Below are 20,694 nucleotides of genomic sequence, written 5' to 3'. Positions count from 1 at the left end.
TGTTTACAATGCGTTGAATGAGCAGTCATGGCCGAGCGTTGAATCATGTCGCCGGGAGAACTAAAAATCCAGAAAATCAGAGGTAAGCGCAGTTCAGTCGGACCGATTCGGTTCAATTCGATGAGTTCAATCTGTTTCTTTTCGTTTTCTGAGTCGATTTCAACTCTACCAATAATCTCCTATCATAAGGTTCATAGAATCAATCTATTGTAAGGAAAAAGAAGATCGGATCTTTGCAAGTACAGTGAAATCAAATGAATAACGAAGTGGAAGAACTTAGAGTTAAATTTTTTAAAAATTTATTTGGTATTTTGACAAGATGAACAGAAACATCTACTCTAAATGTGTCTTAAAATCAACACAAGTATTCTTTCTTGGGAAAAAAAAAATCTAGAAAGAAGGTAGAAAATGGATCACAATACTCTGTTCATCGCGAGAAGAAGCAAAGCCATGAAAGATTAACTCGCCGATCCAACATACTTGAAAGATGATTATGAAGAACAAATGAGATGGATTCAGTTCCTTAACCACTTCTCATAATCCCTCGCCTCGCCAGCATCCTCGCAATTGGCGGCGTCAGCCCAATCGTTATTGGAATCCGAATAGGTAGCAGTGCCTTGTTGCACAGAACGGCCAAAGCCAACGCGCCGCCAGTCGACGCCGCAAGCTCTGCAGTACGATTCCTCGTCCTCGGCTCCTGCGCCACCGTCGATTGAGTCTCCGACGCAGGGCTTTCTTCGATCACTAGTCCATCATCTACGGACGATGCGGTCTCGCCGGGACTAGTCTGCGACTGATCTTTGGAAGAGAATCCATCCATGTGTAACTTATCGAGTAGCGATTCAACATCCACATTGTTCTTGATGGCGACATAGAGGCCAGTGATCGAAGCCGCCGACACTGAGAAATGAACTCCGATTGCAACCTTCCCGTACTTCTTGAGAAGCTCGCGGAATCGGCCGCCACCGGTGAAGAAAGCCATTGATGAAAGAGAAGGAAAAAGGTCCGGGAAGGGGAGGCAGCGCGTCGGAGCTTGGCGGTGGAGGGTGGAGGCTAGGGTTTTGAAGTACTTTTTATTAAGGTTACTTACGAAGGAGGCGTTTTTCTGAGAGAATATCAATACGACAACGTTTTGAGATGATTGAAAAGTCAACAGATTCAATGCAAGTACAGCCCATGTCCTGAGACGTAGCTAACGGGCCGAAAACCCATCAGGTTCGACCCGAATGAAATATGCCTTTTCTAGATTATGCTATTCTTGAGGGGTTAAAATGCAAATTCGGTAAAGTTTCTATTTAGCCCCTAAGATTTTTTAAGAGTTTTAGTATAGTATAGTGTAGTGAGATCTAAAACTAACGTAGAGATGATTTAAAATAGTGTGACACGTTCCAGTTCAAAATTTGAATTTGGGTTACATTTACTCGTATCAAGTCTCAATTTTTGTCTACCACTTTAATGGGTTTCTATTATATTGTATGTGATTGAATAAACGAACGAGATTTCTCCCTCTCCAACTTGACTAGAATCAAGGAGGGTCAGCCTATGATCATAACCCGATAGCTATTCCGATGTCTTCTAACTCTCTAGTAGCTTTCCTAGCTACCAGAGATCTGGTTGTCTCGGCTTTGAAAGATGAGCGTTAGTCAAACAAGTGAATTTTTAAATAGCCAACAAATAAAAAAAAGGGTTAAATATTGATTAGTCAAGAGAGGTAAGTCTTTGTTTAAGAGGTGTGATGGGTTTCCTAGCTGTTCCACCTAAGACATATTGATTGCAAGTTTGCTTAAAGATTAAACCTACTTATATCTTCTTCTCTCTCTGTGTGTGTCTGACTTAGAGAAAGGGGTTTTGGAGTGAGAAACAATGATGATGATGATGGTGAAGTTGTTGATGTTTCTTAGCTTTGGTGGACTGTCAATGTGTGAGGTGTTTCTTGTTGGAGACGAAGAAGGCTGGAACTCTGGCATCAATTTTGCTACCTGGTCTCAAAACCACAATTTCACCAAAGGAGATTTTCTAGGTATTCATCAACTTCTCTCTCTTTCTTCCATCTTCAAACCGAGTAGCTTTTAGGTCGTGCTAGAGTATTTGAACTTCTAACCTCTTTGTCGATGGATTAGTTCGTTTGTTGATTGAAACTGTTGAGTACTAGTGATTGTAAGATTCTATGTCGGTTGGAGAGGGCAACGAAACATTTCTTATAAGTGTGTGGAAACCTCTCCCTAACCAATGTGTTTTAAAAACAGTGAGACTTATAGCGATATGTAACGAGTCAAAGCAGACAATATTTGCTAGCGGTTGGCTTGGGTTGTTACAAATGGTATTAGAGCCAGAATTCGGGTGGTGTGCCAACGAAGACGTTGGGTCCCCAAAGGAAGTGTATTCTGAGATTTCACATCAGTTGGAGAAGGGAACGAAACATTCTTTATAAGGGTGCGGAAACCTCTCCCCAGCATACATGTTTTAAAAATTGTAAGGCTGACGACGATTTGTAACTGGCCAAAGCGAATAATATCTACTATTGGTGAGCTTGGGCTGTTACAAATGGTGTCAAAGCTAGACACGGAACGGTGTGCCAGCGAGGACATTGGGCCAACAAGAGGGGTGAATTGTGAGATCTCACATCGGTTGGAGAATGGAACGAAGCATTCCTTATAAGGGTGCGGAAACCTCTCCATAGCATACGCGTTTTAAAAACTGTGAGATTGATTACAATATGTAACTGGCCAAAGCAGATAATGTCTACTAGTGGTGGGCTTGAGCTGTTACAAATGGTGTCAAAGTCAGACACTGAACGGTGTGCCAGCGAGGACGTTGGGCCACTAAGAGGGGTGGATTGTGAGAACCCACATCACTGGAAGAAGGGAACGAAACATTCCTTATAAAAGTGTAGAAATTTCTCTCTAGTAAACGCATTTTAAAATCATGAAGCTGACGGCGATACATAACATGTCAAAGTAGACAATATTTTCCAGCAGTGAGTTTGGGCTGTTACAAATGGTATCAGAGCTAGACACTGAGTTGTATGCTAGCGAGGACGTTAGGCCCCTAAGGAGAGTGGATTGTGAGATCCCACATCAATGAAGAAGATAACGAAATATTTTTTATAAAGGTGTGAAAACTTATTCCTAGCAGACACGTTTTAAAACCGTGAGGCTAACGACGATACGTAACGGGTCAAAGTAGACAATATCTACTAGCGATAAGGTTGAGCTGTTATAGTGATTTTAACGTGACCTGATCTCTCGGGATTGAATATGTAGTTGTTCGATTAATGTTTTAGTTTTAATTTTTAACGATCGTGTTATAGTTTTTGATTTCGAGTTTACGAAAAATTCATGTAGTTTTCAATTATGCAAAGAGTGTACACAATGTATATGAAGTTAGTGAGGAAACATTCAGATCATGCGAGACAAGTAATGGAGTATTGGGTGAATATGAGAGTGGAAATGATCGAATTGAGCTGAAAGAAGCAAGGAAGTATTGGTTCATATGTAATGTAGCTGGTCATTGCTTGGGCGGAATGAGGTTTGGAATTGATGTCAATGAAGCCAATCCTAGGAGCCATCTCCCACTTAGCCCTGTTCAATCTCCTCCCCCACCCACCAACCATGCCTCTCACCATGGAAGCTATGCACTATGGAGCTCTTTTATGGGTATGGTAGCATTTCAAACTCTGTTCGTCGAACAGTATCGGTAGTGCAGTTTTGAGATTTGAGTTCTTACCTTGCAACAGAAGAATGTTACTGATGTCTTAACTCTTTCGAGGGTTGTTCAAATTTGTTACTTTTGACCGTCGTTGAATGAATACGAGATTTGAGTTCTTGACTTGCAACAGAAGAATGTTACTGATGTCTTAAACTGTTTTGAGGGTTGTTCAAATTTGTTACTTTTAACTATCGTTGAATGAACAATGTATCGTCGTGCTGTACTTTGACGTCAAATTGTTCTCTCTCTCTCTCTCTCGTACGGGTTTTTTTGACAAAACGTTTCTCTTTCACTCTCTTCAAATTTGTTTTTGAAATTTTTTGCCCTAGAGGTATGGATATTACGACGATGAGGTTTGGAGATTCGAGTATAGATATTATAGTGATGAGGTTGAAAAGTCGAGCTTTTGACTTGCAACTGTGTCTTAACTGTTTCTAGGGTGGTTTAAGTTTGTAAATTTTATTCATGGTTGAATGGATTTTAGCTATTGTGCTCTATTTTGATATCAAATTATTCTCTTTTCATACTCGTTCTTGAAATTTTTTTAAGTATAGATATTACAGTGGTAAGATATGGAGTTCCGAGCTTTTGACTTTCAGCAAAAAGATGTTACTAATGTCTTAGCTGTTTTGAGAATTATTCGAATTTATTACGTTCGATCATCGTTCAATGAATAAAAGAAAAACTAAGCCTTTAAAGCAATTACGCTCTACTTTCGTATAATAACGTTCTATTTTTCTCTTAAAACTCTGTCCTTGAAATGTCCTGAAAGTAGAGATATTACTGTAGCGAGGTTTGGAGGTTCGAGCTTTTGACTTGCAATAACAGAAGTCTATGGCATCTTAATCATTTTAAAAATAGATTATGTTCGTACCGTCTCTGAGTGGATAAAAAAGAAATTGAGCGGGATTTTTAATAAAAAGATATTTTATTATATATTTTAATTATTTAATGAATGGAAATTAATTAATGTAATAAATTTATATAAATACAAGTGGGTGGGTATGTAGATAATAAATAAATAAATTGACATTTTTTTTAATAGAAACGATAAGATAAAGTCGTGCAAGCAAGTCACTTCAACTTGCATATTTAAATTATTATCAATACTTTATTATAGAGTTGACTTTTATAATTAATTTGAGTTGACCAATCGAATGAATGGCCAACATTTCAAATATATTTAAAAACACGTGTTAAAATATATTATTTTTTTATATTTTTAAACTTTTATAATTAATTTGAGTTGACTTCTCAACGACTGCCTTACTTAAACATCATTTTAAAACTAGGTGAGTATTAAAATACTCAGTAAGGAAGTCTGGTAGCGGAGACAAATGCATAAGCCATCATATGACTAATCAAACGAAATTGAGGGAGTTTAGTGGTTAATTACCCGAAACACACTGTATGTAGTTTTGTACTAAAACTATTTTCAGCAATCACTCCTCAAAATGACTATTAGTGGTTGGTTAGCCTTATGCCTTAAAATGATTATCAATAGTTGATTATCTGATTCACACAAAGTGAGATCTTACATTGGTTGGAGAGGAGAATGTGATATTCGTTATAAAAGTGTGGAAACCTCTTTCTAGTAGATGCGTTTTGAAATTGTGAGATTATCGACGATAGGTAACAGACCAAAACAGACAATATTTTTTAGCACTGGGATTTGATTGTTACGGTTAAAGTAAAAATTATGCTTCTACGTGAGTGGTTGACTTGGCTAGGTCGCTCACAAAGTGGTCCACTAGTTAACTCGTCATGGTTAGGAGAGAATTATCGAGTTTGATTATAATTTCTTTTTATTAAAAGTGTTGCATTAATAATGTACACTTTCATAACGAAATAAGTAGTGATCGTAAATAAAATTTTGACTTTGAGACAATTATTAAATTATTAAATTATTAAATTATTAAATGAAAATGTATTATTACAATTGATTTGTTTCCCAAATTGGATTTTACGTGAAACAAAACATTAGGGATATTTTTTTCTTATTAGATAAATAGGGCTGATGACGAAATTATATTCTCCGTTCTCATCCCACCCGCTCAATATAAATATATTTTTAACACATATTAATATATAAATTAATTAATTTTGAGACTTTAATTGTATTATTTAAACTAAAACTAGGTTGTAAATTGTTAAAATTATGGTGTAATATTAAATTTTAAATTTTTTAAAATTATGTTGGAACCAAATATATTGAATTATCACGATTTTTTTCAATGAAAAGTTTAAAATAACTATATTTTAAAAAAAAAACATGGAAATATTATCTGTGAACGTGATCCCACATTCTCCATAGAAAAATGGGAATTTTCGTGGAGACGGGGAATGAAATAGGAGTGTGGATGGAGAAGGGGAAGGCTCTTTGTCCCCGCTTGCCCCGTTGATATCTCTACCAGCCACCACCATTACAACTACGCACAAAATCATCTATAATCGACTGACCATCTTGTCACAATTACACTTTTGATGGCAGCGGACTTGCGATTGTGCGGCAATCACTTTTCAATAACAAGTGAGTTAAGTCAATTCGTTCTTGCGTCGCTTACAGCCGAACGAATTATGCTTGAGCCTCTGACCCCGGTTCAAGAACAAAGTTTTAAAAAATGGAGGTAGAGAGATTTCGAAAGAGAGTTTTGAAAGTAAGATTTTGGGTAGGGAGGATGTGATTGGTTTGTAATTTGAGTCCATAATTAATTTACTAATAAATTATAGGTTTAATAGAAAGTTTAGGTTTATTTTTATATATAACAAATCAATTAAAATTTTAAAAAATCAATTTAAAAATATAAAGTGAGAAAAAGTTCGTTTTTAGAGACCGAATTATTTGACTGCAATTCAACAAACTTGACCATAGACCCACAGCAACTGATCGGAGATCGGAAACTAAGAGAAAATGGAGGCAAAATTTGGTTCATGCGATGATGATTTTCTAGAAAATGGAATTACGAGTCTTCATTCCTTGTTCTCTGTACGCTAAATTTCCAGAAGAAGACGTCAGAGATGAAATGGCGGAGTCAAACAATGGCGCCCAATTTACTTCCATTATCAGACTGTACCAACAACCAAATCGGAGCCAAGGTGACTTTCCACGCTTTCTATTTAATGGCGTTTCCACTTTCCACCCATAATTCCGACCAACTCTTCACAAGTGGAGCTTCCATCGCCACTTCTTTTTTATCTGAAAATTCTGTCTCAGAGAGTTCATTTTCTTTTTCTTTTTCTTCTCTATATTAGGTCAGATTTCCACCGGCCTTGAAGAACATCGCTGTTGGTAGGTAGATTAGAAGAACAGACAGTTTGCGATATCTCGAGTTGTTTGTTTGAATAAGTTGCCAGGGAAACAAGACTTTGATTAATCAGGTTCCTCGCTGTTCCCTGACCATTGATTTGTTCTTGCTGTTCTATATTGCTTACTGTTTGATTGGTGTAAGATTTAGGGTTTAGATTTTCTGTGTGGTGGTCTGCTCTGCTGCTGATTTACTTGGTTCGAAAATTCTGGCAATATCATTTTTCTTACGTTTTTGAGGTCTTTGTTTGATAATCTGGGAATGGAATGATCTGTTCATGGCATCTTGATTCATAGTTGGAAAATGAAAATGAGTGCTACTGTGCTGTGAAAATTATAAACTTGATCAATCTTGGGCTCTCTCACAGGTTTTCAAATGGCTGGAAAAGGAAATGAACGTTTAGATTGTACACATGCTTCCAATCCTTACCATGTCTGCTTTGAACACTGTTCTGAAAAGAAGGGTGAAAGCAAGAAGCAGATAGCTAGAAAGTATTCAGGTTCTTTAGCTTTACTCTTCATTCATTCATTCACTGTAAGCTAATTTTCAAGCATTAGTTCAAAACTGCCTTGGTTTGTTTTTGAAACTTGTAGCATTTTGGCTGTTGGGTTCGCTTTATGTAACAAGATTATCCGAACATAGGTTATGATTTTTTTTTAGTTCAACAACATAAGGTGGAGAAATTCGAACCTTTGTTCTCCTGGTCTAGGATTGTGAGATCCCACATCAGTTGGGGAGGAGAACGAAACATTCTTTATAAGCGTGTGGAAACCTCTCCCTAGTAGACACATTTTAAAACTTTGAGGGGAAGCCTGAGAGGGAAAGCCCAAAAAGGACAATATCTGCTAGCGGTGGGCTTGAATCGTTACAAGGATACATGTCTTGATGAGTTAAGTTATGCTCAGATTGGCATGAATCTCATATTTATTAAAACTATCAGCCAAATATTCACATATCATTTCATCTATCCAGCTTTTTTAAATGGCAATCACTAACATCAACAGACAAGTTAAGACTTGAATTTTCTGGAGATGTTCAAAATCATGGAACATCTTAATAGATTCATTTTCTTGCGTTGTGTAAATTGATGAAGAGTATGACGGAAGTGAAAAATATTTCATTGTCTCCATCACCCCTCTTTATGAAGGCGATGGTGCGATGAAGTATAGCGGCGAACGCAAAAAGACGGTTCGTTCAGATTGCACTAATGGATCGAATCCTTACCACAACTGTAATGAATTCTGCTCAAACATAATCACTCATTCTGGCAGGCCAAGGGCAGAAAGGGATTCAGGTATTTTCCCTTTGACTTGGCTCTTTTTTCCCCACGAAAAGGAACCATGATAAGTCGTGATCATCGCAAACTATGCAAGGAAAGTTATGCAGATTTGATAGGCAAGTAACTGTTATTATAATACATAAGAAGCCAAAGCAAAGAAAAAGGTGATATTTGTCGCTTCTTCTTACTCGGGTTATATGCTATCAAAACCGTTGTTGTTGCCTAATCGTTTTTAGCTTATAACATTGCTTGTTTTCAACATATTAGCTCGCTCACATTTTTCAAAACATTTCTCTCAAATGTGACTTGAGGCTCGAGTATACACCGATGTTGTCCGCAAAATCTAAATTTCTCATGGCTGACTTGTTCATTGGATTAGCGGCAGATTCAGGTGGAGCTATATCTATCCGAATGCTGATGTATTTTTTAGCTGCAGGTTCAGGTGGAGCAACGAAGGATTCGAGGCCAAAATCACCCCGAAAACTCAATGTATCTTCGGTGAGTGCCGTTTCGTTGAAACCTCAAGTAACTAAAGCCCGTGCTCTTCCAGTGGAAAAAACAAATTTGAGGAATGGTGACTATATCAAGCCGTATGATGGGGAAACTTGCTTTGTTGAAGACTCTTTGACGATCGAGGAAAAAAATAAATTCTCCCATTTGATTCTAGTTTCTGCAAATGCCCTGAAGGTCTGTTTCTGGCGCACAAGCACACACAGGACAGAACTTTGTTCTTCTTTTTCATAACTAAATTACCTTCCATCTTCCTTGTTTCCTGTGTCTTTCATGGCAGACTGATGCTTCCTCAATTACTTATGTGAAATCAAAAGAAGACATTAATACAAGGCCTGATGAAGTTTCTGAAATAGTGCAAGATCCTCCACTTCATGATGAGGAAGAAGGTGGTCGTACTACCGCTTCACTCAATATCACTAGCTTTCCTTTCCCCGACATGGTTCGTAATCATATAAAATGGGACGAGGACGAAGTTAAATCAGTATTATCCGAGCCCTCTGTACCCGTGGGGAAGTACTATGTTAAAGCAAGTTCTGCTCCCATTCTGCAATCAATCTTCAACAAGCATGGAGACATAGCGGCTTCATGTAAACTGGAATCGACATCGATCCGCTCTTATTATTTGGAGAGTGTGTGCTATATCATTCAAGAGTTGCAGCACACAAAGTTCTCCCAGAAGGCGTCCAAGTCCAAAGTTAAAGAACTCTTAGCCATCATCAACGACTTGGTTTCTTCAGAAATGAACGTTGGTTGGTTGCATAGTATACTCAACGATGTTGCAGAAGCTGTTGAGTCCTCCAGCAGCCAACAATGGAGTCTGGAGGTGGCCAAGGCAAATTGCGACCACGAGTTGGAGCTGACCAAGAAAGAACTCGAATCTCGAGTCGAGGATTTAACACGAAAAGAAAAGGAAATGAGCAGTGCGAAGGCAAAAGTCGTCGACACCAGAGCTCGCTTGAGTGAACTCGAGCTCAAATATGGTCAGCTGAATGAGGAGATTTCATCTCTGCAGTTAAAGGTTAATGGTATCAAAATCAATACCTTGACCGATCAACTTTTGTAAATTTTCAGGTTAGCCTCAAGGCTCTTTTTAGGCAAACTAGAAGGCAGAAATACTATATATTGTACTATATATTTAAAATATTATTTAACGATTCCATAAATTTTGACTTTGAATTTTTGTGTTTAATAGATTTTTGAACTTTAACTGAGATATCTCACTTTTAATTTGTAACGAGTTAAAAAAAATTAAATTAATTGATCTATTAAATATAAAATTAAATTTTATTTTTATCATGGTCGTAAATTTAAAAATTAAAATATTTGGATAATATATCGTTCATTTAATTCGTGGGAGATCGGGAATGGAGAGTGAAAAAAAGTTTCTCGTTCGACAAATGAGGTTGTTCTCGTGTGGTCCGTCTCATTATATATATATATATATAGTTATTTAGTAAATAAATATATTAAATTTATTAGAATGTTTTAGGATTTTTTAAAATATAAATTATATTTTAGGAAGAATTTAGGAATAGTAGAGATGAGAAAAGGATTGATTACTCATTAGATCAAAGATGATAGGTTTAGGGTAATGGAAATCAGAATTATTTGTGCTTTTATTCTCCGTTCTTCCCAAACTCGTAGAGAACCTCTTGCTTTCTTCTTCGTGTTCTAATTCACGCCGAAGCCCTACCTTTCAGGTACAGCTCTATAGCTCTATTTTAGCGTTATGGCATCTTTTATTACTTTTCTTGTTGGTTCTTATGCTTTATTTCGCTTGAATTTTGGGTTTGCATAGCAAGTTTTGACTGCGACTAGTTATAATCTTCATGCTGCTATTCGTTGTTTTTTCTTGTTTGCTTTCTTTCGTTTATACGAAATAGGGAAAGGATTATGGTTTCCCTCCATTTTTCGTGTGTGTGCATGTAGTGGACTAGATTACTCTTTGTGTCGTTGTCCGTAGTTTCTTTTCCCTAGAAGTTGAATGGTTATAGTTCGCACGGGAATAAATTGAGTTTCTTCGAATCTCTCATGCAACATACACAGACAAAAAAAAAAAAAAAAAAAAAAAATTATGTTGGGTAAGTATGCGCGCATCGTATATTCTGAGAAGTTGAGGATTATCCTTGGCGTTAGTTCGAAAAGTTCGGTTGATTTAACAAGATTCAGCTGGAAATTTGAACATTTTTATGCTCCGTTTAATTATGACTTTTTATTTGCAGTGTGTTATTGGAGTAAGAGAAGTTGTTGCAAAGATGTCCGATGAAGGAAGAGTACACCCTGATTGTAGAAATGCTTCTAATCCTTATCATGAATGCACCGAATACTGTTTTAAAGTAATAGCTGAAGTCAAAGCCCGGAATCAGCAAAATGAGCCAGGTTTGTTTGACATGCTACAATTTCTTTGCAATTACCTTGAGAATTGTGGCTTTTGCTTGAATTTACTTATTTCTTCAACATTGCTCGCAATTGGCTCTATAAATTGCTTAATCATAATTGATTCCCCCCTCCACCCTCTAATTTTGGATGATGCCATTTGTTATCTGTCTTTCATCTCTTATTTTTTTCTTGTGAATTGTGATCACAGTTCCCACATCATCAGAAGGTGTTCAAGCTGGTCGAAGTAGTGGTTCTTCTAATTTTGTGCCTCCTGATGAGTATGAAGATCTTCGTGACGAAAAGCCGAATGAAGAAGGGCACAGTGATGGTGATACTGACAAATTTAGTGGTGGGGAGAATGTGGAAGGAGACTTCACAAAACTCACGGGGAGGAAAAAGAAATTGTTTGAAATTAGGCTTAAGATGGTAATTTTCTACGTTTTTTTAAAAGTAACTACCAATTGCTATCGTGTATCAAGTCGTGACTTATGGATGATGGATGTAGAATGAGGCGCGCAAAGCTAATCAAACAGCAATTGCTGCTGAAAAAAAGAAAATGGAACCTCCATCAGAATCAAGAGGTATTTCTAAACAAAAGTGGCTTGAGGATCGGAAGAAGAAAATTGGGAAGCTTTTGGATGCAAATGGCTTGGACATGAGTAAAGCATATATGTTAGATACACAAGAGGCAGCAGAGTCCAAATACAAGAAATGGGAGAAGGATCCAGCTCCCTATGGATGGGATGGTGAGTCTCTATCTGTACTATAAATCTTATAATATCAATTGAGCAATTCCTGTGCACATGGGTTCTTTCGTATGCTTGAGGTGCATCTATGTTTCCCTGAACATAAAATTGCACTATGCTGATTTTGGCTGTTTTTCATGGACAAATGCATTTTTTTTAATACTTCGACAAGGTATGCTGGTTGATGACGGAAACATGATTTGATTCTAGGATATAGATATTATTTGGTGAGATGTTGAGGATATGTATGCATGCTCCTGCCCAAATTGGTGTGAACTCTCATCATTGCTGATATCTTCTTTCTTGATGTGGAATGTTATCTTATAGGTGTAGTCTCCTATGTTTCTCTTTATAGAGCCATTTAAATTGATTGTTTAATTTTGATATGTATTATATTCCAATNGGGGGGGGGGGGGGGGGGGGGGGGGGGGGGGGGGGGGGGGGGGGGGGGGGGGGGGGGGGGGGGGGGGGGGGGGGGGGGGGGGGGGGGGGGGGGGTGGGTATTGCTTGGGTTTGTATTTCACCTACTTGTTAATATGCGTTAATACTTGTCTAAAGGTTAAACTGCTTTGTTTTAACAGTCTTTAACCAGAAAACATTGTATGATGCATACAAAAAGAGGACAAAGAATGTGAATGTTGACCTTGAGGAATATAATAAGATGAAAGATTCTGATCCTGAGTTCTACCGTGAGGCTTCAAGTCTTCAATATGGAAAGGTATTGTTTGTTCCACTATAATTTCAACCGTATGGGCAATTATTAGATTTCTGAGGATATAGGATTTTCATTGCCGTGCAGGCACCTAAGATTTCAGAGGATAAGATAGACAATATGGTGAAAGAACTCAAGGACCGAGAGGAGAAGCGAAAGTCGTTTAGCCGTAGGAGGAAGTTTCATGAAGACAAGGATATTGATTCTATCAATGACCGCAATGAGCATTTCAACAAAAAGATCGAGCGGGCCTTTGGTAGATACACTCTGGAGATCAAAAACAATCTTGAGCGAGGAACTGCATTACCTGATTAAGGTATTGTTTAGAAGAGGCTCTGGTTCATAGGTCAAGTCATTTACTTTATGCACCTTTTCTTTCCTCTCTCCCCATGCTTGATGCATGTTTTCCGCTTTTATTGTTCTTCACTCTCTGCTAAAGAAGGCATATGCTTCTTTTTACCCTTGACCCCCTTCCTCTGTTGTCACGTGAATATACTTGTCATGAGGAGAGAGAAACAACAAAATGCATCTTCTATGCTCGTTTCGTTTTGGCCAGAGGTTACATATTTCTTTCTAACCATGGCTTCCTTCTCTGGATGACTTATTTAAATTTCATGTTGTTTTCTTTCCTTCCTTTTTCTGTAGGATTTTTGGGGAAGCTTGGAATCCTAATAGTTGGGAGTGTTTAAAGCTTTTTCTCCTTAAATTTAAAAAAGAAGTTATCCTGTAAAAGATTTCTAGCGAAGCTACAGAATTCTTCTTTCAAGTGATAGAAGATTGTAACCGTCATTATTGACTGAGGTTGTTTCATTGTGAATACCTTGTCCTTGTTTCAACACGTACAAATTACCCCTAATCCGAACAACGGTTTTCATTTTTTTTTTTTTTTTGCATTTCTTTCCGTTTCTTCACTAAGATGGTTTGAGGACGAATAATTTTAACTTGGGACTGTTTTTTTAGTTTGAAAGCAAGGGATATTGGAGCTCCAAGGGCCTCGAAAGCTGTTTTTGCAGGTCTGCAGCTGCAGCTCACAAGTCAATCTCATCAAGGTACGAATTAAGTTTCTTCTAAATCAACATGGTCCTCCAAGAAAGCGTAGAAACACTTAATGGATCGGTAAGATTACGCTGTATTCACTTTGTACACTTCTGAGATATAAGTTATGTCATCCACCCTCTTGAAACTAGTTTGTGTAAGGAAGTCGTTCAGTTTCATGGTTCTTTTTACTTGGTATTTCTTAAAATGACTCCGCCCCAAACAGAGAGGGTCCTAATAACACGAGATGTTTGCAGACAAACCACTTTCCTGCCGCTTTGTTTCCCTTTTCCCCTTTTGTGACTCTCGACAGATGGAATGAATGGCTTGTTGTATTCAGGTTTTTGTATTTATTAAATAGTGTAAAAAAATTAGTGAGTCAGCCGCTTTTGTAGTATCAAAATGTCACCTTAAAATTATTAAAGCATAACATAAAGAATTATAATCGAGTCTTTTCTAAACTTACAGATACAAAAATATATGATATTGAAATCTACGGATATCCGAAGTTTGGAGCCAAAAAAATAATTTATTCTTTTTCATTTTAGTCTACATGGAAATGACATGGTTTAAGTGGGGGAGGCACAGTACGCACGCACGACCGTGACACGCAACAAAGATTGCACAATGAGTAAAGATATGTGCTAGAAAATAAACTAACAGTATTTATCATTTGGAAGGGACAAAAGAAACATGTTCTTTGTTCAACAATTTCTGATCTCTGGTAGGATTTGAATCTGATAGGATTTTCGAGAAATTCTTTGATTTCTTTTGAAAGCCGTTGTTTTTACTTTCTGTGAAAGGTTAGAACATTAAGGAATATCTAGAAAAGTATTTAAAGAATCGTTCATTCCATATGATCTTCCAACTGAGTAGTCACAAAACAATAATAACAACAGTAAGATATAGGAAAAAAGAAACAAAAAGAAACAACCCCGAAAGTTCTACAGATTCTCTTTCAAATCGGGACTATGTTGAGTCATCTACAAGTTATCAGTATATAATACAAAAAGAAAGACATTCAAAACCGTGCTTGAAATGATCCAACTTCAACTATTGACTCAAGTACCATAACTCGATAGCTTGGAAACGAATGAGCTCAAGCCATGATTTCGTAGGCATAATAACGCTTTCACAGCGGAAGATGGAATTCGAGACTCTTCAAGCTCCTAGATTAAATTAATAAGTCATTGTTGGAATGAATTATTGACCTGCTCATTGTTCGTAATAGAAAGTAGAAAATTTCAGCAACCAACCGGGCACAATTTCTAGACAGCAAAACGCATCTATAACTGTTTATAGATATCTCATATGAGGAGTAAATATGATGATTTTAAACTACAAAATATATGACATGAGAGCAAGACAGGAGGGCTTTACTGAAACAAATTTTACAAGGGCTCTGTCTCATCCTGCCTTTTGTTTTTTGTTGATATCGTGAAGCACACAGACATCTGCCGCCGTCTTCATCTGAAACAAACAAGACATTTTCATATTAGAAGAGCGGATGCTCCTACTTACTGCCCCAACAAATAAACTTCAAATTGGATAAACTTCTCAGACAATAATGACATGACACCCTTCAGCTCTTAATACTATCAATCAAAAAGTACGTGTGATGAAAGAGCAAACACGTCGAGGTATACGATTAGTAGCGAAATAGGTGGAAGAGAGAGTCAGGATGTGGCGGGGAGCGTGATGGTGGTGAACAGAGGCAGAGGCAACTGTGAATTGGAACAGTACACATCGTGGCAATCGTAAATTTCTTAAACATGGGCATTCTCCATTAGACTTGTACTAATTGAAACCTTATTCATACAAATCCTTTGGCTTCTTTGAAAGGAAAGGAATTCTAGAGTTTTCTCACATAAAGAAGTCTACCTCTGCTTGGAGTGCTTGGAATAGGGTTTTTTTTTTTTTTTTTTTTTTTTTTTTTCCGTAATTACTCCATTGATGCCATCATCTTAGAATGGAAGGTCCATTTGTAATCCTTCCTTTGGAGAAGGGGATGCCTTATACCTTCGTCCCCTGGGTGGGTTGTTTTGTTGGCTATGGCCTTTTGAATGAATTTTCTCTGTTTCTTATTTTAAATAAATAAATAAAAGAGAGCACAAAAATGTAAAAAATCAGGTGCTTAAAAGACACCATGTAACAGCCCAAGCCCACCCACCGTTAACCGATATTGTTCTCTTTGGGCTTTCCCTTCCAGGCTTCCCCTCAAGGTTTTAATACGCGCTAAGGAGAGGTTTCCACACTCTTATAAGGAATGCTTCGTTCCCCTCTCCAACCAATATGGGATCTCACGATCCACCCCCCATTCGGGGCCCGGCGTCCTTGCTAGCACACCACCTGGCGTCCACCCCTTTCGGGGCTCAACGTCCTCACTGGGACACCGCCCAATGTCTGGCTCTGATACAATTTGTAAAAGCCCAAAACCCATCGCTAGAAGATATTGTCTTGTTTGGACTTTCCCTTCTAGGCTTCCCAAATGTGTCTGCTAGGGAGAGATTTCCACACTCTTACAAAAAAATGTTTTGTTCCCCTCTCCATTAACATATTAATTTCAAGAACTCCCTTCGGCTAAATAACAATTTTGACTTCGAAGTACCATGGATCATATGCTAAAACTAGGACGAACAAATCAGGGAGATTCGTTCTCAAGTTCCAACTTCAATTTAGGCATTCATGCAGACACACCGTTGACTCTGACCATTGACAAAGATGTAAAGATCTTGCTATATGAGTTACCTGTATGACATTAACAGCTTGCTTCACTGCCCATCCGAACAAGCTAATTACGACCAAAAGTGAGAGGAATGTCTTTTGTTGTATTGAATGTAATATAATCTGAAGAAAAAAAAAAAGTACCAAGTTCAAACCACTGGGATATTGTCCTACCAACAACATAAAATTAATACACCAACGACAAACTATACTTACATCCATCAAATTCTCAGTATGCTTCTCCGCCAGAAGAAATAGAATAATGTAAAGAACCTACAGATGGAAAATGGGGATTGAGTGTTTAAAACCCATTTGATAACTATTTGGTTTTTAATTTTTTGGATTTTGAAAATTGTGCTCGTTTTCTCATAATTTCTTTATCATGACCTTCATTTTTCTTAGGGAAGCATTTGAATTCTTAGCACAGATCCAAAAACAGAAGCAAGTTTTTAAAACTACTTTCTTTAGTATAAAAAATTTGTATGAATGTTGAAAACATGGCTAGATAATAGCTAATTAGTGTTTATAAGCTTAATTTTATAGAGCCTAAACAACATAATTTGAAATTACCTCGCATGACACACAACAGTAAGCCATAAATGTCCTATTTCCATAATATGCCTTAAACAGCCAATTGGTGCTGTCTTTGACATCTTTATGACTGGTTTTGCCTATCAAAAAGGTACTGAGGTAATAGTAAACCAAGAAAAAATCAGAGATGGAGCAATATAATTGTGCGTAGTGAAGGAAAAAATGGACACGTGATCAAGAAAAATAAAAAATATATATAATACCTGTACATCTGAAGCCAGTGGCTAGCAATATCCAAGGCAAGCAATGATAAGAAAGTCAAACCAGGCCTGCATTACAACCCTCTATTACATTAAAATATTGATTACACAAATAGCCCAAGCTCACCGGTAGCAAATATAGTCCTCTTTGGGCTTGCCCATTTAGGCTTCCCCTCAAGGTTTTTAAGACGCGTCTGCTAGGGAGAAGTATCCACACCCTTAACACCATTATAAGAAATGTTTCGTTCCCCTCTCCAATCGATGTGGGACCCCCCCTTCGTTCTTACTGGCACACCGCATGGTGTCCACTCCCCTCGGGGGCTCAGCCTCCTGCTGGCACATCGTTTGGTGTTTGGCTCTGATACCATTTGTAACGGTCCAATCCCACCACTAGTAGATATTGTCCTCTTTGGGCTTTTCCTTTCGGACTTCCCCTCAAAGTTTTTAAAACGCATCTGCTAGGAAGAGGTTTCCACACCCTTAAAAAGAATTCGTTCTCCTCCCCAACCGATGTGGGATCTCACATTATTAGTCTTTGAAAAATCGGCTGGAACTAGAAAAAAATATTACACATATATATAAATATAAATCCTTACCTGTATACTTGGGATAGAATTACTAGTAGACCAGCAGTGCTAATCCTGTGATACAGCAGATTCTGATCAAAATTGTCAATCAAGGGCAAGGTTGTGTGCCTTGAAAGGCTTGATATCAATATAAGTTATAATAACAAGCATAAAAAATCCAGTAGTATACTCCATTTCCATATTTTAAACGCCAATATAGTAATGAATACAAAGGTTAAAGAAGATTGTACCGGTCTGTTAACATGTCCAGCACAGCCCCAAAGGTGGAAACTGAATCATTCAAGAAAAAATATTTCATTTTACAGATAATTGTCCAACCTTATCGACTATAATAGTTGAAGTTATTGAAGGCAATTGAAGCATCCTGTCAATAAAAATGTACATAGGGCTCCCCAGAATAGTTTTCTTCCGAAAAACATATGGTTCAATGCTAGAATAAGGCACACTGGGAAGTCATTAAGCACAATTAAAGTGCTCAACAATGGGTACCATAGAATTATAAACATTCAATTCTGTTCAAACCCATAATAGCCAAGATGAACATTGGCAAGAACCAGAGGATTGCATCTAATATATATTTTTCGACAAGTATTTGCTCGTATGTGCACATAGCACACAAAACACGAACAGGGTAATTATGTACCTTGATTGAATTTGCGAGCACACCAACCATCTACACCATCGCATACAAAGCTGAAAACATGAGTTTCATCAATAAAATCATGTCCAGTTTCCCCCCAATCATGCATAAAGATATTGCTGGAAAAGAAAAGGGGATCTGAGAAATTAAGCACTCACCTGACAAAATAAAGGACAGAGAAAATTATTTTATTTGAGAAGCATAGAGCAAAGGCAACAATGTTCATGAGAACCCTTATATAACCTGCATTTCAGTTCAGAAATTATTTTCAAAATCACGTATGGGCAGGAGCAGGACTTTCAAGAGATAAATTTACTACCCACCAATAATATTGGGAACGTAAAGGTACACGGACATTTTACTCTGTTTCCGCACCAACTTATCAGCCATGGAAGCTTCTCTAGTTCAAAACTGAGTCAGATGAATTTCTCTATAAATCAATTTATATCTCCTGCATCCATCGCATATATCCATGATTAAATATTATCCAAAATCCGTATAAACATTCAAAAACATTAATCCAATGAAACGAGAAAGATGAAGTAGATACGCAAAACAGGGGAGGAAGAGACCCCAATGGGAAAATCTGGTCGGACTGTAGATCAAAACCCCTTCGCTGGCTGACAACCCTTTAGATAATTTACACGGATTCTGCGCATGACAAGGGAGCAAAGCAACGGAATAACTGCAATGCTAAAGCAAAAACAGAGAGCATTAGATTAAGCGAAGCTTGACAAAGATCAGGGACAAAATGGGGTCAATCCATATAAGGAATCTGGGGGCGGGGCGGGAGGAAGTGGTGTAATTAGGAGAAGAAGAGGGAATGATGATCATGATCATCATCAATGGAGGCAAAATCAAAGGAATTAGAAATGAAAGGTTCAATCGTACCAGTCGGAAGAGGAGAAAGAAAAGAATCAATGGCGAGGAAGAGGGAAAAGCCTGCAAAACTGAGAAGGGTAGTTGAGAAATGGAGACCAACTTGATGGGAACGTGACTAGTCGGGCTCCAATGGCGGTAATTTGCACATGAGAACCTTGAATCTGACACCCACAGAGATACAGAGAGATGAGTTGCAGAGAAAGGGGACTGAAATCAAACTAAAAATTAGGGTTATTGTGGATTATTATTATTTATTAATTAATTAATTAATATTAAAATTTGAATTTTTATAAATTAAGCTTATAAAATATTACTGCATTTACATTTAAATTTTATCTAATAAAAATTATCTATTAAAATTTTAAAATAAATAGTTTATACATTTTTTTTCTTTCAGTTTTTGTTAAGTTTTATTTATATTGTATTTTGTATTTTATTTGTTTATATTATATTTTCCTTTTCTTTGTAAGTTATATATATATATATATATATATATATATATATATATATATATATATATATATATATTTTTTTTTTTTTTTTATTTATATTTTTGGTTTACTTTGTGCTATATTTTATTTTTGAGATTGTGGCAATATTATAATATAGTTTTTAATTCATTATTTTCAAGTTTATATTTATTATATATACAACCTTCATACTCCACATATTTGGCTTTTAATTATTATCATACAAACCTATTAATTTCTTTTATAAGAAAACTTAGTTTTATAATTTTAGAAAAAATTACAATATATTTTTTAAAAAAAAGTATCGGCTAATAATAAAATAATATGATATCCATATTTATATTTTAATTCTTACTTCATTTTGAAACAAATAAATTTGGTGGTGAGAAAAATAAAATTTTAAAAATTGATAGGGTTAAATCTTTAACCCTATTGTATAGTTTTATATCTAATAAATGTATTAATTTTAAAAAATAAATATATCTAAAATTGAAAAATTATAATTTAAAGATTTTGAGGTCGGAATAATATATATATTCATGTGTTAAAAAATGCATTTTGAATGGCAAGTCATAATTTTATGAAAAAATAAAATAAATAAGTATACTCTAAACTTACTTTCCAACAAAAGAAATATAATATAAAATGATATAATTTTTTGACTTTAAATGATCCTATTTTTAATTTGAAAACTTTCCAAATTGGAACTAAGAATCATATTTGAAATATTGATTTTATATGAACCATTGTAGTTCTCACATTTACCTGAAACAAGTTTGTTATGAAAAGCATGAGATTGCTGTGCTGATATGTGCAAACAAATGTGAGAATCAAGACATTTTAAGGAAGAAAACAAAAGTTAAATCTGTGAATTTATTGAACATTATTCTCATGTTATTATACACTAAAAGTCATAAATCTGG

At 36.5% G+C, this 20,694-nt stretch overlaps 5 protein-coding genes across 17 annotated transcripts; 3 read left to right on the top strand and 2 right to left on the bottom strand.

Annotated features, from left to right (window-relative positions):
* Positions 1-233: 233 nt before the first annotated feature.
* LOC111483951 lies at positions 234-1,082 on the bottom strand. Its single transcript, XM_023130342.1, has one exon. It carries the CDS (start codon positions 980-982, stop codon positions 524-526), a length of 459 nt encoding a protein of 152 aa, XP_022986110.1. The 5' UTR covers positions 983-1,082; the 3' UTR covers positions 234-523.
* On the top strand, positions 1,080-3,828 carry LOC111483949 (basic blue protein-like). 2 transcript variants are annotated; one of them, XM_023130340.1, is made up of 3 exons: positions 1,080-1,215; positions 1,838-2,020; positions 3,345-3,828. In XM_023130340.1, the coding sequence occupies exons 2-3, from the start codon at positions 1,864-1,866 to the stop codon at positions 3,698-3,700; spliced, it is 513 nt and encodes a 170-aa protein (XP_022986108.1). In that variant the 5' UTR covers positions 1,080-1,215; positions 1,838-1,863; the 3' UTR covers positions 3,701-3,828. The 2 variants fall into 2 exon arrangements, with proteins under 2 accessions (XP_022986108.1, XP_022986109.1); XM_023130341.1 differs by lacking the exon at positions 1,080-1,215 and adding an exon at positions 1,256-1,711.
* A 2,727-nt stretch (positions 3,829-6,555) lies between these two features.
* On the top strand, positions 6,556-17,095 carry LOC111483943. 7 transcript variants are annotated; one of them, XM_023130319.1, is made up of 6 exons: positions 6,556-6,804; positions 7,381-7,512; positions 8,161-8,307; positions 8,723-8,979; positions 9,083-9,876; positions 17,084-17,095. In XM_023130319.1, exons 1-5 carry the CDS (start codon positions 6,663-6,665, stop codon positions 9,866-9,868), a joined length of 1,464 nt encoding a protein of 487 aa, XP_022986087.1. In that variant the 5' UTR covers positions 6,556-6,662; the 3' UTR covers positions 9,869-9,876; positions 17,084-17,095. The 7 variants fall into 7 exon arrangements, with proteins under 7 accessions (XP_022986087.1, XP_022986092.1, XP_022986089.1 ...); XM_023130324.1 differs by lacking the exon at positions 17,084-17,095 and adding an exon at positions 6,961-7,086 and having other exon boundaries at positions 8,729-8,979; positions 9,083-9,923; XM_023130321.1 differs by lacking the exon at positions 17,084-17,095 and adding an exon at positions 6,961-7,086 and having other exon boundaries at positions 9,083-9,923.
* Positions 10,336-13,942, top strand: LOC111483944 (pre-mRNA-splicing factor syf2-like). 2 transcript variants are annotated; one of them, XM_023130326.1, is made up of 7 exons: positions 10,336-10,505; positions 11,028-11,184; positions 11,393-11,610; positions 11,690-11,930; positions 12,512-12,648; positions 12,730-12,958; positions 13,603-13,942. In XM_023130326.1, the coding sequence occupies exons 2-6, from the start codon at positions 11,061-11,063 to the stop codon at positions 12,955-12,957; spliced, it is 948 nt and encodes a 315-aa protein (XP_022986094.1). In that variant the 5' UTR covers positions 10,336-10,505; positions 11,028-11,060; the 3' UTR covers position 12,958; positions 13,603-13,942. The 2 variants fall into 2 exon arrangements, with proteins under 2 accessions (XP_022986094.1, XP_022986095.1); XM_023130327.1 differs by lacking the exon at positions 13,603-13,942 and adding an exon at positions 13,288-13,520.
* Positions 14,831-19,535, bottom strand: LOC111483948 (probable CDP-diacylglycerol--inositol 3-phosphatidyltransferase 2). 5 transcript variants are annotated; one of them, XM_023130335.1, is made up of 12 exons: positions 19,311-19,535; positions 18,970-19,112; positions 18,743-18,870; positions 18,578-18,662; positions 18,423-18,472; positions 18,010-18,049; positions 17,789-17,833; positions 17,196-17,261; positions 16,972-17,086; positions 16,618-16,674; positions 16,426-16,524; positions 14,831-15,147 (listed from the first exon to the last, which is right to left on the bottom strand). In XM_023130335.1, exons 3-12 carry the CDS (start codon positions 18,807-18,809, stop codon positions 15,085-15,087), a joined length of 687 nt encoding a protein of 228 aa, XP_022986103.1. In that variant the 5' UTR covers positions 18,810-18,870; positions 18,970-19,112; positions 19,311-19,535; the 3' UTR covers positions 14,831-15,084. The 5 variants fall into 5 exon arrangements, with proteins under 5 accessions (XP_022986103.1, XP_022986105.1, XP_022986102.1 ...); XM_023130337.1 differs by having other exon boundaries at positions 18,743-18,819; XM_023130334.1 differs by having other exon boundaries at positions 18,992-19,112.
* Positions 19,536-20,694: the final 1,159 nt, after the last annotated feature.

The sequence above is a fragment of the Cucurbita maxima genome, unplaced genomic scaffold, assembly GCF_002738345.1.
Source record: "Cucurbita maxima cultivar Rimu unplaced genomic scaffold, Cmax_1.0 Cma_Scf00009, whole genome shotgun sequence".
Taxonomy (NCBI): Eukaryota; Viridiplantae; Streptophyta; class Magnoliopsida; order Cucurbitales; family Cucurbitaceae; genus Cucurbita; species Cucurbita maxima.
This window is presented reverse-complemented; position numbering and strand designations above follow the sequence as displayed.